The sequence below is a fragment of the Leptinotarsa decemlineata genome, unplaced genomic scaffold (genome assembly GCF_025532065.1).
Source record: "Leptinotarsa decemlineata unplaced genomic scaffold, Ldec_3_MD MMD2_tig00000133_RagTag_RagTag, whole genome shotgun sequence".
Taxonomy (NCBI): Eukaryota; Metazoa; Arthropoda; class Insecta; order Coleoptera; family Chrysomelidae; genus Leptinotarsa; species Leptinotarsa decemlineata.
This window is the reverse complement of record NW_027412542.1, coordinates 4,260,986-4,277,116: the sequence shown is the minus strand read 5'-3', so window position 1 is coordinate 4,277,116 and position 16,131 is coordinate 4,260,986. Positions and strand designations below refer to the sequence as shown.

The following is a 16,131-nucleotide window of genomic DNA, read 5'->3' as shown; positions in this document are numbered from 1 at the left end:
TATTCCGCTTAAATCTGACTATTTATAGGACATTCTAGTGCTTTCACCTATCCCATCTTTCCTCTCCACACTTCATCGGTTTTTAGCGTTTGGCGGGAGTTGGTCGTGTTCCGCTTGATTAGAGGTTCTCATATGTTGCGCTAACTTGGTTAAATGCGTTGTTGGACAACATATTTGCGGCTTCTTTGAATTTTCTCCTAAACCAGTGTTCTTCCTTGTAGATGATTTCAGCTTGAGCCCACTTGATGTTATGCTAATGAGTCCAAACCTGCTTTGCTACTCCTGATTTGCTGGTTTCTCCTCGATGTGTTTCTTTCTTGAGCTCGGCAATGCGAACTTTCAATGGCCTCTCAGTTTCACCGATGTATGATTCTCCGCACTTGCAGGATATCCGGTAAATGCAATTCTTGAAATCGCAGTCTGCGTTTGGAGGCCTGGTTTTCGTGAGGCTGCTACGGATAGTGTTCCCAGATCTGAAACAGGTTCTGATGTTATACTTGGACCCAATCCGTCTTATCCTTTTTGACAATCCTCTGATGTAGGGAAGTACAAGTACTGGTTGTGGCAGCTTCTCTTCCTTTTGGAGCTCTTGCTGTCTTCTAGCTAGAGCCTGTTCTACCATCACTTTGGAGTAACCATTCCATTGAAGGTCATTTTTGATGATGCCCAGTTCCTTTTCGAAACCTTCCTTTGTTAACCACCTTCAAACAAACATTCAAAAACACTTTATTGTGAGATTTTCATTGAACAGTTTTATAAAATCGCAACACGTGTTTCGCTATACAATGACTTCTTCGGGTGTGCCTTTAGTGTGTCTTTAGTAAAGATCCGTCCCAAGAAGCCATTGCATGGCGAAACACGTGTTGCATCAGGCATGTCTTTACGTGTCTTTAGTGTGTTTAGTAAAGACACGCCCGAAGAAGCCATTGTATGGCGAAACACGTGTTGCATTTTTGTAAAACTGTTTGGTGAAAATCTCACAATAAAGTGTGTTTTGAATACGTTAGTATTCAAAACACACTTTCATTAAGTATTGGCCAATTCCATCGTATACAGTAGACTATGATCACGAAAGCCTAACAATAGCTATAGTTGCCTTTTTAATGCTGCATTTGATGCATCATTTTCTAAAATCTTTTTGAGGCCATTGAAGATGCCGTCGGATGAATTTTTTTAATCTGATTCATTTCAAATATGCCTCAATAATGATATTGTTGTTATGTTATCATCCAGAAAAAATTGTAAAACTACTGAATACGATTGTGCGTGGTGATATTTGAAATGTCATTAAGAAACTCTTGCTACTTCAAGATAATACCAAACCTGTGGTAGAACTGAAACCTCTGGCGTAAAATAAATCCCAAACAAGCATTGTTCAGAAAACATCAGAACTGCAATACTCTTCTCGAAGAGCCTTTCACCAACACCTGAAGAATGCTGAAGTTTTGGTGTGTGAGAGTAATATTTTTGTTGTATCCATTCTAAGCTAAGCTAAGCTAAGCTAAGCTAAGCTAAGCTAAGCCAAGCTAAGATTCCAGTTCTATCTTTTGGTTCACTTCGTCCATGTGATCAGTGTTATATATTATAATCATGTAAGGTAAGCTGAAAAGTACCAAACCTTCAGTATTTAGAAAACATTAGAATACGGGTTTGGAGAACTGTCGGTTTACTGTAAAATAGGAATGAAGTTGTAATGTCAGATAATTCTTTGTAATAAAGTTTGATCTAAAAGTAGTTGGTCTGTATCCGAAAATACATAACATAATTGGCGACGAGGATAAACTGGTCAATAGTCTGAAGCTGAGTCAAGTCGAACTATAAAAATGTCTTTGGTGGGATCAATTGAACCTTTCAAACCTGGAGAGTCGGAAATATCTAGCTATATCGAGAGAATGGAGCAGTTATTTTTGTGTAATAATATGGAAGAAGAGAAGAAAGTACCTCTATTTCTCACTTTGGTTGGTGGAGAGGCTTACAGTGTTATCAAAGATCTAATTTCACCAGAATTACCCAGTTCTAGGACATATGTGCAGCTCAAAAATGTCCTATTAGCACATTATTGCTCAAAAAAGCTGATTATTGCTGAACGGTACCAGTTCTATGTATGTACTCAAGAGTCTTCTGAAGATATGAATGCGTTCATAATCAAATTGAAAAAATTATCTAAACATTGTCAGTTTGGACAATTCTTAGATGATGCGCTTCGGGATAAGTTAGTCTGCGGCCTCAAATCAGAAAACGTCAAGAAAAAATTATTATCTGAGGAAAATTTGACATTCAGTAAAGCCTGTCAGATAGCTCAAAGTATGGAACTCGCTGAAAACAAAGCCAAAATCATGGGAATTGATTTGGTGAATAAAGTTGAAACTCAAAGTCATTTTAGGTCAAGATTCAAACAGTCAAGTTCAAGTCCAGTCAGTAGTGGTTCATCGCAGTCAATGAATATGAAGTGTAAACGATGTTTGCGATTACATATGAATAATTCAAAATGTCCTGCAACGCAATGGAAATGTTTTTCTTGTAATACCATAGGACACACGTCAAAATCCCCCATGTGCAAGAATCGTGTCCATTTTGTAGAAGAATTCGAGGGTGATTTTGAAGATCAAAACCTGAAGGCAAAGCAAGAAAACTCAGATAACGCAGAGGAAGAAGTATTTTATTCCATAATCAAAGGCATTGAAGAAGTTCATCAGTCGAGTAATGGTAAAACTAGTCCGGTCATGATTAAACTTTCAGTTGAAGGAAAAATTATTGAATTTGAATTAGATACAGGTTCTGATAGTTCTATTGTTTCTATGAAACTGTTCAAAAAGTTTTTTCCTACAGTTGAATTAGTTAAAGACAATGTGAATCTTAAAACATTATTTGGTCAAGTGAATGATTTGGTTTTCAAAGCTACCGTTGATGTCAAATGTATGAAAAATGGGTGCAGTAAGAGTCTAGAATTGAAAGTGATTGATTTTGAGTCTGGTGTTTTGTTGTTAGGAAGATCATGGTTGAATGTTCTGATGCCTAACTGGCGAGAAAAGTTTGAATGTTATGATACAATGATGGTAAATAATAATGTTTGTAGCAATGAAGTGGAAGATTTTATAAAGGTATTGAAGAATGAGTATGAGAATGTGTTCAATCAAAATGAATGTATAAAAGGATTCATAGCGAATGTAAAGGTGAGAGATAACGTGACGCCAAAATTCTGTAAACCATACAGAATACCGTATGCCCTGAAAGATAGAGTACGAGAGGAAATTGAAAATTTAGTCAAAGAAGGAATTTTACAACCAGTTGAAATGTCTGAATGGGCCAGTCTGATAGTGGTGGTTCCTAAACCTAATGGCAAAATCAGGATTTGTGGAGATTTTAAATCTACCATCAATCCAGTCATCGAAAACCAGTATTATCCTTTACCCACAGCTGAGGAAATATTTGCTTCATTGTCTGGGGGAAAATTGTTCTCAGTTGTGGATTTGAAAAATGCATATTTCCAAATTGAGGTTAGCGATGAAAGCAAAAGGTTGTTAACGATAAATACTCCTTCTGGTTTATTCTCATATACACGACTTGCATTTGGTGTTAAATCTGCACCGCATATATTTCAATCGGTAATAGAACAAATTCTGAAGAATATATCGGGGGTGCATTGTTATTTAGATGATTGTCTTATAACCGCAGAAAATCATCAGGAAATGGAGAATAGATTAAAACTTGTGTTCGATAGGTTCAAAAAATATAATGTTCGTATCAATTTAGATAAAAGTAATTTCTTTCTGAAAAAGGTTACATTTTTAGGTCACATGATTTCAGAAAAGGGAATTGAACCTACTGATCAAAAAATTAAAGCTATTTTGGAAGCTCCTAAACCAGAAAATGTTCAACAGTTACAATCATATTTAGGGTTGTTGCATTATTATTCAAATTTTATACCAAAGTTATCAGAGAAATTATTACCTCTTTATAACCTACTGCAGAAAGGCGTTTCATGGTATTGGAATCGGGAAACTAATACATGTTTCGAGACCAGTAAAAAATTGTTATTGGGCTCGAACATTTTAATGGCTTTCAATCCTATATATCCAATTACATTGACTTGTGATGCGTCCCCATATGGAATAGGCTCTATATTAGCCCATGTACTACCAGATGGGAGTGAAAGACCAGTAATGTATGTTTCTGCTACACTTTCGTCGGCAGAGAAAAATTATAGTCAGTTAGAAAAAGAAGCACTTAGTATAATCCATGGTGTAAAAAAGTTTCATAATTATTTATATGGCAGAAAATTCACATTAATCAATGATCATAAACCTTTACAGTATTTACTCTCACCTTCCAAACCATTACCCCCTTTGGCTGCTGCCAGAGTACAACGCTGGGCAGTTATACTTTCGGGGTATGATTATGAAATCAAACATAAGGAAGGTAAAAAATTGCCGCATGTAGATGCACTTTCTAGGCTCCCACTCAAATCTGAGAGTAGCGGAGAGACTATAAAATATTTTTCAACAGTAAAAGAGTTGCCAATATCATTCAGAGATATTGCTAAAGAAACTCTGAAAGACAATACACTCAGATCAGTTAAAGATTTCATTTTATATGGTTGGCCAATATCAAATAAAAATACAGATTTATTACCTTATTTCAGAATACGAGAATACCTTAATTTAGATCAAGGATATATCACCTACAATAATAGAGTTTTAATACCAAAACATTTACAACAAAGAGTTTTGTATTTACTCCATGATCAACACCCTGGAGTTGTTAAAATGAAAATGTTAGCTCGACAATATGTTTATTGGAACAACTTGAACAGAGATATTGAAGATTTAGTAAAACAGTGTGAATGTTGTCAATTGAATGCAACAAATGTTCCTGAAGCTCCCCTTACTTCTTGGTCATGGTGTACACGTGAATGGCAAAGATTACATTTGGATTTGGCAAAAAAGAATGACATTAATTTTCTTATTCTCATAGATGCACACAGTAAATTGATAGATGCTTGGATACTCAGATCTACTAATGCATTAAATATAATATCATGTTTAAGGCAATCTTTTGCGGTTTTCGGTCTACCCGATGAAATTCATACAGACAATGGACCTCCATTCAGCTCGGAAGATTTTATTTTATTCTGTACATCTAATGGAGTCAAAGTTTTGAAATCTCCTCCTTTGCATCCATCTTCAAATGGCATAACTGAAAGATGTATTCAGACTTTCAAGAATAATTTTTTGAAACAACTATATGATGATAAAACTAATTGTCTGACAAATCAAGAAAAACTTGACAATTTTCTTTTCTTCTATAGGAATATTCCACACAGTGTTACTCAGTTATCACCTGCTGAATTGATGCTTAAACAAAAACCTAAAACAAAATTATCTTTACTAAAACCGAATTTGAATGAATACATTAAAGATAAACAGACATATATCATAGAGAAAAGAAATAAAAATATTCATCCCAATAGATTTAAAGAATTCCAAGAGGATGATGAAGTTTATGTTAAAAATGTACGTGGAGAGAGGGATAATTGGTCTAAGGGGATAGTGAAAGTGAGAGTAAGTCCGGTGACGTATATTGTGCTTGTGGGAGATAAACCAAGATATGTTCATATAGATCATCTTCGTAAGGTTTCAACATTATCTGATGATATTTCATCTATTGAAAACAACTCTTCATATGATGTTGATTCAGAAGATAAATTACTTTCAGAGGGGAGAAGCAAAACTTCCAATTCAGAGAATGAAAATGAGCTGAATGGAGATGAATCTTGTGAGATTGACATACAATGCCCAGATCAGAATGAGAGAGTTTTGGTGAAAAAGAGTAATGACTATGACAATAATGCTGAAAATAGCTTATCTGAAAACCCAACCACTACATTACGTAGATCACTGAGAACTATAAAAAAACCTGACAGATACATGTTTTTATTTTATTTGAGGGGGAAGATAATGTTATATATTATAATCATGTAAGGTAAGCTGAAAAGTACCAAACCTTCAGTATTTAGAAAACATTAGAATACGGGTTTGGAGAACTGTCGGTTTACTGTAAAATAGGAATGAAGTTGTAATGTCAGATAATTCTTTGTAATAAAGTTTGATCTAAAAGTAGTTGGTCTGTATCCGAAAATACATAACAATCAGGAGAGTTAGTTCGATTGGATTTCTGTTGTCATAAAACAATTTCCATTTTCTTTTCAGGTTGCAGTTCTCAACCACCTTATCCTAACAATGCTGGCGTGAGATGTTCGTCGATTAGTGGATGCCGTGCTGATTGTTTGCCAGATTATCAGTTTCCGAATGGGCAAACCCAAATGAGGTTCACTTGTGAGTCCGGAAAATGGCATGTTGAGGGAATAGAAGTAACTTCTGTGAGTTCTTGTGAACGTAAGTACTGAATATTTGTGTATAAAAATAGATTAGGCTTACAAATCTGAGGTTGTTTCAAAAGTTTTGTCCATTTTTATGAGTCTTCTTTGAACTGTAGTAAGCTGGAACGATGGTCGATTAATTCGGTCAACATAAAAATTGTGTGCTGGGGGGTTCGAAGAAGTAGACGAAGTAGACGAAATAACGAAATAAAGAAACATGGAGAGTCAAACGCTGTTGCGCTTGATATTTCTAAGACCTTTGACCGTATGTGGCATGATGGTTTGCTAGCCAAACTTCAATGCTAGGGCTTGTCGGATAATTTTTGTGTGTGGCTCTTCAGCTTCCTGAAAAACCGTTCCCTGTAAGTGGCCGTCGATGGATATCTCTCGAATATTTTCACCATCAACGCTGGTGTTCTCCGTGGATCCTAATTGTCCCCAACCCTCTTTTTAGTGCATATCAAAGACACATCCTCACCGACAGCAGGAGGTTGAATATCTTAATGAGGATCTAGAAGTACTTTCGAATTGGGGTGAAAGTAACCAGGTTGAATTCAATGCCACAAAAACCCATGTATCGGTTTTCTCTAGATGAATGTTTCCGAACCGGAAACATTTATCTTCATTTGAAGAACTTCGTTTATGTGGAATAAACTTCCTGAGAACGTTTTTCCAAATGGATTCTGTCTCCAATGATTCAAATCCAATGTGAATCACTACTTTCGCACAGGCACCGCTCTGAGAGGGCCTTAAAGATTTTCATGTAATGCTTGTGTTTTGTCCTTAAAAAAACCGGTTTTTCCCTGATGCTGATTGACGAAAGTTTCACCGGTGAGAAAGTTATCGAAGAGCTTCAAAATATGATAGTCAGTTGGCGAGAGGTCTGGAGAGGATGGTGCATGAGGCAAACTTCAAAGCTCAATGTGTTTAATTTTCGGACGGTGATTTGTGACACGTTTGGACGTGCGTTGTCGTGGAGAAGGATCGGAATTCTTCTGTTGACCAGTGTTGGTTGCTGCTGAGACAATTTTCGATACATGTCGTCGATTTTCTCCCAATAGGACTCTGCAGTGATGGTACGGCTTGGTTGCAGAATGTTATAGTGGATCACATCAACCACTGACCACCATACAGTAACCACGATCTTTTTTGGGGGTTTTTCGCCTCTGCGGAGTGCCTGGGCGGTTCAACGATGTCCAGCTATTCTTCCGAACATCTCCTGTTGTTGTAGAGCATTCCCTTCTCATCATACGTGACGATTGGATTCAAAAAAAGATAATATTGGTTGTATAAAAGCAAAATGGAACTGACCTAAAAACGTGACAATTTGTGTTGATCGTTTAAATCGTGGGGCTCCCACCTTTCGAGCTTCCGAGTTGTAATGGGTCGTTTGTAATGGGTCAGTCTCCACCAGGATCCTCAAATTCTCGTCCTGTATTATTGCGGATCAACCTCTTCGGAGCTTATCTTCGATATTAAAATTTTGGAAACGAAATTCCGTCATACAGTGCGTTCACTAACACTATCATTGCCAAATGTCTTGTTATCGCTTTACGACATCATATAGTAATAAGCTGAGAAAATACATAAAATTACTTAGGGGAGATCCTAAACCGAGACTTTAAAGTCGCTTCCTAGATTTGACAAACTGTAACTACGTCTTCAATAAGTATTAATGTTTTGATTGATGAGGTATAAAAATTTTGCTGAAGGGAGAATCGAAGTTTTGGTGAAGGAACTACTTAATTTTGGTGGTATAAAGAGGGTTTGGCGGAAACACCTTTAAAATTTTGGTGCAGAAAATTGCACTGGTGCATGCACCAAATAATATAGTTCGGACTCGAATGTAATACTAAGATTAGACATTTAAAAAACGATTCATCTGAAATGACTACTCTTTTATGTATATGACCGACAAATCTTTGGTTACACATGAATTCCTGTTTCTTTTTCAATAGAAGAAAGGAGAGTATTTATTGAAATATTTGCTAAGCATAAGCAGGCAAAGTTATTAAATTGAAACATTTGATCTTGAACATCTTCAGCATTGTCTTCACTAAGTTGAACTCTTCTCAACAAACGAAGTTGACATTTCGATTTATTTTCAGCTATTTGTTCACCGCAATGTCAAAACAAAGGTATATGTTTTGCACCGAACCAGTGTCAATGTCCGAAAACCTACTCAGGACCCCAGTGCCAGTTCGAGAATAAACCCTGCATTAATTACCCTACACCGCCAATGAACGCAGCACGGAGATGCAATTCAAAGTGAGTACAACCACCGTACATAAGTAAACAGAAGTAAATTCACCCCCGTCGTTGTCTTTGATGTTTCGGGTCGAGATTTTATTTTTTGCTGGCATGTGACGGGGCAGGAGGGTGTCGGCTAAGAGCTGTTGTGCACCTCTGCACAAGGTTCGATCAAAAAATATGTGACCATGATCTGATTTCATCATTGCTACGAGGAGCTCCCAATAAATGCCTCATATGATTTTGAACTGTTTAGGAGTTCATAAAAAATAGGATAAGGTGGTGAAAAAAACGTATATTTTATGTAGTAAGATTATACAATTTAGGTAAAAAACATATATTAATATATTTTGAAGGTTTTTCAGAATAATAAACTAATCAATAGAGTTTATTCTATGATTTTCACTATAAGGGTTTTACAAAAACCACCGGTTTTATTTTGTATTATTCGAAGCATGCCTTTGTAAAAGACAATATATATATTGTCTTCAATCGAGGACCGCCTGCCCGGTACTGACGATGCCCAACAGGCTGAAACAGCTGTATACCGGTGGCTCTCGAATTGAAATCAATATGGGAATGATCAAAGAATACTTATCTATTTTTTTTTCATGGAATTATTTTGCAGCAGATATATATCTGAAATGAATCTTAATTTTTGAGGAAAATATTAAAACCTTATTCAATAGAAGCAATGTCGATTTTTGTGAAAATATGAAGTAGTGAAACCTTTCATTTTTTGAATGATCATATCATGTACTATTCTAGTATGGCCTTACCTACAGAGGGTTCCGTCTGGAGTCATATGAAAAAAGCGTCACTCGATAAGATTATGAATATAAAAATGAAATAATACTGTTCTCAAGAATATTTGGATGAAACTCATTTCGTTTCATTTTATAGATTTGAAGATACTTGGTGTCGAATGAGCCCATTTTCTGACTGGTATTTCACCGTAACTTTCGACTCACTTGGTATGAATCGTAACAACGCCATATTTTCGAAAACAACTCTTTTCACAAAAATCAATCGGGTCAAAATGTGTAGGCTGTTCTATTCAAAAACATAACTTTGATAATTTAAATATTCATCAAACACATTGGGTGTTTGATGTGGGTAGTTATTTATGTGACATGGTCTTTCAGTAAATTGATGGATGTATCCGTTACTACGTGATAGGAAATCACCATGAAAAATGAGAATTAGAATTTTCTGTTTTTATACCACTTGTATTTGTAATTAACTTTTCTGCAGTTTCTTCCTGCAAGGACATTTTCAAACGAATATAATCGTTTTTCAAACGGATATATTCTTTCAAAATATTGAAATATATTCGTTTTTCGAACGAATATATTTGTTGCAAAATGCCCTTGTAACGTTAGTTACGAATACGAGTGGTATAATAGGAACTTTCAATTATCATTTTTCATAATATGGTTTCTACAGTGTTCGTTCTAGACATATTTTCTTTGTGTCTTGAAAGAGATGCCGGTATCGCCATTCACACATCGTTGATACACCCTGTAGATTTCATTTGAATATCAGTAAAATATTCAGAAAAGTCGATTTTTCTTTTGAAATCGCCATTACTTCTGTAATTTTTATCCCCTACTCCTTCATCCTCAACTTGATAATATGATGTAAAGTAACTCTTATGTTGATAAGATCGATATAATTTTTATACTGATTGTAACAGAAGAATGTTGAATTAGTTTCATATGAAAAATTTATAACAACAAAAAATATAGACCAGAAAATCATGAAACTGAAACGGGACCAACCATCAAGATTTTTCGAAAATATAGTGTAAGAGCTTTATTCAACAACAACGAGAAAATTTTGCCTAATCAAAAAAAATTAGGTGGGTAAAAATATTTCAGCCATTTTCTACTGTCAGACTAAAATAAAATTCCAATCAATGATACTTCCATTTTTTGTAATGAATATTATTTATTAGTTCCTTTATGTTTATTCGAAAAGTGTCTGATAAATTCACATCCATTTCTTTTAATTAATATTTTGTTCCGTGAAATGTTTTTTAATTTGATAATATTCGTACACAGAGTGTTTTCCGTGTTTGGGAATATTTTCTAGATATTTACTGTTGATGTTGTTGGACGCTCCTCATATTCTTCTGTATATAATTTGGGTTGTCCATAAATTGCTTGTCTCCTGTGATTATGTGCCTCACAATCACATAAAATTTGACGAGCTCTACATGACCTTTGCACAACCATATTTCGTTCGGGTATCCTCTTGATGGACAGTGATCGGGAGGAAATTGGTAATCATTCCTTATTCATGAGAATTTGATTCTTGATAACATTTGTTATCAGAAAAGGTAGAAACAATTGTTATTGTATTGTATATCAACGACTTATTGGGAAAAAACAAGAATCCAATTTATTGCTTTACTGATAACAGTACACTTGTCTGGTCACTCCATTTGGATTCCAGGACATCGACTGCGGATATACATCTGGCAGCAGGAGGTTGCATATCTTAATGCAGATTAGGAGGTGATTTTGAATTGGGGTAAAAGTAACCAGGTTGGATTCAAGGTTACGAAAACCCAGGCATAAGTTACCTCCAAAAAGATAATTGTCTCCGAACCAGAAAACTGTATACACCCAAGCAGCTATTAATGCTTTATGAAGCTCAGATCGGATCTTCTTTTGAGTATTGGTCACATGTATTTTCGCCCCCAAGCATACCCTGAAACTGCTGGATTCCACCCAGAAAAGAGCCATTCGCCTGATTGGAGACACGAACATCATTTGCAACCTCGATAGCCCGGAACATCGAAGAAAGGTTGAAGATTTGTCACTCTTTTATAGATACTTTCACTAGAGGTATTCAAGTGACTTGACATATTTGATTCCTCCAAGAGCGGTTCATATCAGAAATACGAGCCGGACTGTGACTGATCATAGTTTTGAGGCTCAACTCAGTACACCTCGAACTCCACTGGGCAAGAACTCTTCCATTTGGATAACTATGTTTATGTCGAATAAACTTCCTGAGAACGTTGTTCCAGAATAATTTGATCTCCAGAGATTCAAATCCAAAGTTAGTCGCTACTTTCGCACAGGCACCGCTCTAAGAGAGCCTTAAGGATTCTCCTGTACTGCCTGTGATTCGTTCTTGAAAAAAAGAAAAAAAGGAACAAGAGAAATGAATCACTGGTTTTTCACAATTCCATCGAAATTAATTCTTTTGAGTTATATATAATGAAAAAATCTTCTCAATTATGGATGTTACAAGAAAAAACAACTAGAAAAGGATGTACATGATATTATCTAAAAAAAAGTTCTAAATTTTCACAATGCTTATATTTCTGGAGAAAGACTCGAAGAAATGAGCATACTATCAGAGTAAATTGATGGATGAAACCATTACTACCTGATAGGAGATCATCATGAAAAATGAGGAATGAAACTCACTATTTTATTTACCAATTTTTATTGTAACTAACGTTACAGCAGTAACGTTATTTTCACAGTAACGTTACTTACAACGTTACTGCAGTAACGTTAGTTACAAATGAAAGTAACGAAAACATAGGAAGTTTTAATTCTCAATTTTCCTTATCATATTGGTGGTCGAGGTACTTCATACATGACCCCAAAAACTGAAACTTAAGTCCATACTGACGTGTTTTGATCAAAAAATTGCACCCGATATAAATTGCTCGGTTGGCTATTTTCAGTCCGAATGTAGTGTAGTAGTTTATTTTTGATGGATACAATAATTTCGACAGATTATGTACGGTTACTTGCATCGAAGGACATGAATTTCCTGATGGTTCTGGAATAACTACGATGGCATGTAAGGACGGTCTCTGGGTTCCCACCAATGAAAAGTGGACTTCAATACCAGATTGCAGAGGTAATAACAACAATACAGACCTAAACCCCATATAATTTCAGCATCATTTTCTCTGTTAGACATCATGTTCATACAGTAAGGTACTGTATGAACATACAGTACCTTACTTACATACAGTAAGGTTTCCGTGGAGAATATAAATATTTCCAAATTGATGAAAGTGTTGAATAGGTATAAATCATATCTATCAATTAGATTTAGATAAAATTTTCTATTCTTTTTCTGCACTATCTATTTCAATTGGCTAGAATTCAAAATAAACACCATTTTTGGGGTGATATTTTCAGCGGTAGATGCCAGATAGACTGATAAATTTTTCAAATTTTATAAAAATATAAAAGGAATGAAAACATTGAAACTCACTGCATTAATATGGAAACAATAGTTTCATGAATGAAAGAAAAATGTTGAAGTTGAAGATTTATAACAATTATTTTTTCCGTATACAATACAATAAGAACTTTCAACTTATTTCAGTAGTTCTTCCATTACTCTATTACATTAAATACATTTTGTTTTATTGACAAAATGTTAATACAAATTCGAATTCCATACAATCAAAAATAGTGAATAAACTATTTGAAAGAACTCAATACAATTGGCAATAAGGATTGGTTCATGAGATAAATACTCAAATACACCATATTTAATTATTCAAAAATATTTGAGGTAAAATACAAAATTTCATTATCGGTTTGAAGAATACAGTTTCAACGGTATAGGAGAACAAGCCGAAATCATTTGAATTATCTTACTAATATAACAACAAGAAAATTTTTGTAATAGGTAAACTAAAACTTAATGTTCAAAAATGCAAAGCATTTAATATTTGTGGTTTTTATATTTTGAAAAAAATAGAAAAACATTATTATCACTAGTGTCATTTTCCAGTGAGTCAATAACTTTCCAAAAAGCTTCAAATAATAAAGGCTGAGAATGGATAATCCAGTGCACTTCTTTATCTTCACTCTTAGCGAAAAACAAAAGTCGCAATTATATTTTTTTCCCATAAACTTGGGAATTTTTAACTGATATTCAAACTTCATTGATCTATGACACCTCAATATTTGTGGTAACTCTCAGAGGAGCTTTCTCATCCATTATTTCAAAACATATGTGAACTTTCTCTCAAAAAATGTCAAAATGAAACACAAAACATACTATTATTAGTTAAAATCGATGCTGAAAGATATATTATTCGTTTGAAATACAAATACTTGGTAACTTCTCTAACACCAACACATTCAGACCGATGAAATAGCATGTTCTTGGAATACTGTAGTCCCTATTAAAATATCTTCCATTTCATTTGAGTTCTCAATCATATACAAACAACTATCAATTCAAATATGACGATTCTCTAAAAATACAATCTCTTACTTTTCAGCGACTTGTAATCCGCCCTGCCAAAATGGTGGTAACTGTTTATCATTCAATGTTTGTCAATGCCCACAGGAGTATAGAGGACCTCAGTGCCAATATAGTAAGTAAATAGAACTGGCCGATACTTGATGATGATGAAAATCCATACCGTTTATTGTATGATTTTCACTATAAAAGGTTTTACAAAAACCGCGACACGTATTTCGCTATACAATAGCTTTCTCAAGCTTTAATATAGTATGTGTTCTAATTGTGAATGTACATGGTTACCAGATTTTTGGTGAACCTGAAGCTGGCGGCCAGAAATATTTTGTAAATGGCGAATGCGACAGGTACTTCACATAACATTGCTACATTGCTCACCGGAAAAAAGTGGTGGAAAAAAGAACTTCGTAAATGGCGAAGATGAAAAGGAGAAATATTAGCATGGCATCATCACAACGAGGGATTTTGTTGAAATTTCCTGAGAATTTTGTATTGATAATATGTATTTCAACGGTTTCATAGCAGCCAACTTCCAAAAGTGTCTACGCGGTGAAAATATATTTCCGAAATGATACAATGTGGAATTTGGATTTAACTAGATTTTCAGACAGAATCTACTTATACATGAAGATAATATTTCATATGTATTATTTTCAATAACGGCTATGTAACAAACAATTGACAAGCTTATTTACAGGGTAAAAAAGAAAGATATTTGTAAATGGTGAAGGCAGGAATCTATGTGACTGTATTTCAAGCGAAAATTTACGCTTTTGAATTGTGTGCAGAGAGATTGGAAGAAAACAACCTCACACACAAGTCAATAAAATATTCTCGGACAGTCAAGCGGCGTTTGAAGTTCTTGGCTCCTACCGAGCAACGTCTAAATTGGTAGAAAATTGCCAAAAACGAGTCTTCTCGATAGGAAGACTTAACATATTGTCTCTTGTCTGGATTTCTTGCCATACTGGCCTAGAAACCAATGAGGCTGATGACTCCCTTGCAAAGGAGGGTGCTGCAAGCAGCTTCATCGGACCAGAAACTGTCATTGGCATCGCTTTAGGCTTTGTCAAACAAAGATTGAACACCTGGATGGCAATAAGATTTATAGACTTCTGGCAGAATCTTCCAGGATTGGCTCACTCCAAGGCGTTTATTCACCCTTCGAAACTTGATACCAAATAGTTGTTGGACTACAGTGAGGATGAACTACGATGTCCAACAGGCTTTATTACATGTTACTGTCATCTGAATCATCATATGCAGAAACTTGGACTGTGGGAAGACAGTGTCTGCGCCTCTGTTTGAAAAATAATGAAATTGTAGGGCACATACTTTGTGCCTGCCCCGCTGAGGACCGAATCAGGTTTTTAGAGTTCGGCAGAGTCGCACTCTTACCATCTGACCTGAAAGACCACTCACCATACAAACTAATCGGCTTCGTCAAGAAGCTGGGTTTATTTGGTCGAGTATGTCACTTTGGACCTAACCTAACATAATCTAAATGGTAACGGCGCAAAAATAAATATTAGCACTGTCTACCGATAGCCATCTTGATTTCAGAAAGATTGGAGCCCAGCTCCCTTACCCTTTTGGCTGATATCAGCACTGTCTCAACGCAACAAGAGATTTTATTTAAACTTGTTTTAATCAAAACAAAATTCCTCGTTGCGTTGAGACCGTGCTGATACTTTTTCTTCTTCTCAATTCACGCCGTAGATAGGCATAGGCTTTTCAGGAAGTTATTAGACCGTTGACACGATTAATAGAAGTGCAATATTCTCTGTAAATTCTATTCAAATGAATCGTTGTATAAAGCCGTTTTAGCATTGCGAAACTATTTTCTCCACATCGTGTACACTCTTAGAAGTTCACTGCTATAATGAATTTGGAACAAGTAATAATAGAACAATATTCTTGGTGATTATTACGAAAATCCCCCATTGCATATGGAGATAATATTTCTTTTTGTGCCCTTCGCCATTCACAATGTTTTTTTTTCACTTCGTAGATAAAAGCTTGTCAGTTCGCTGCTGTAAGACTGTTGATAAAAATAATACATGTGCAATATTCTCTGTAAATCTTAACGGAATCCATCGTCGTGTGAGGCTGTAAAAATACTTCGTTCATGCATGTCGGGGTAATTTTTGCACCCCGTAGACGCTCTTGAAAGTTACGTGTAACAAACCTGTCGAAACAAGTGATATTGGTTTAATATTTTCAGCGAATGTAAATGGAATTTCTCG

At 35.3% G+C, this 16,131-nt stretch overlaps 1 protein-coding gene across 1 annotated transcript in view; it reads left to right on the top strand.

The window, feature by feature from the left end:
• Positions 1 to 16,131, top strand: part of Hml (Hemolectin) — a 132,860-nt gene that overhangs the window by 5,720 nt on the left and 111,009 nt on the right. Inside the window, exons 4-7 of the mRNA XM_074172601.1 lie at positions 6,210 to 6,395; positions 8,488 to 8,647; positions 12,390 to 12,517; positions 13,905 to 14,000. Coding sequence (XP_074028702.1) covers positions 6,210 to 6,395; positions 8,488 to 8,647; positions 12,390 to 12,517; positions 13,905 to 14,000 — 570 coding nt within the window. The remainder of the gene's footprint in view (positions 1 to 6,209; positions 6,396 to 8,487; positions 8,648 to 12,389; positions 12,518 to 13,904; positions 14,001 to 16,131) is intronic.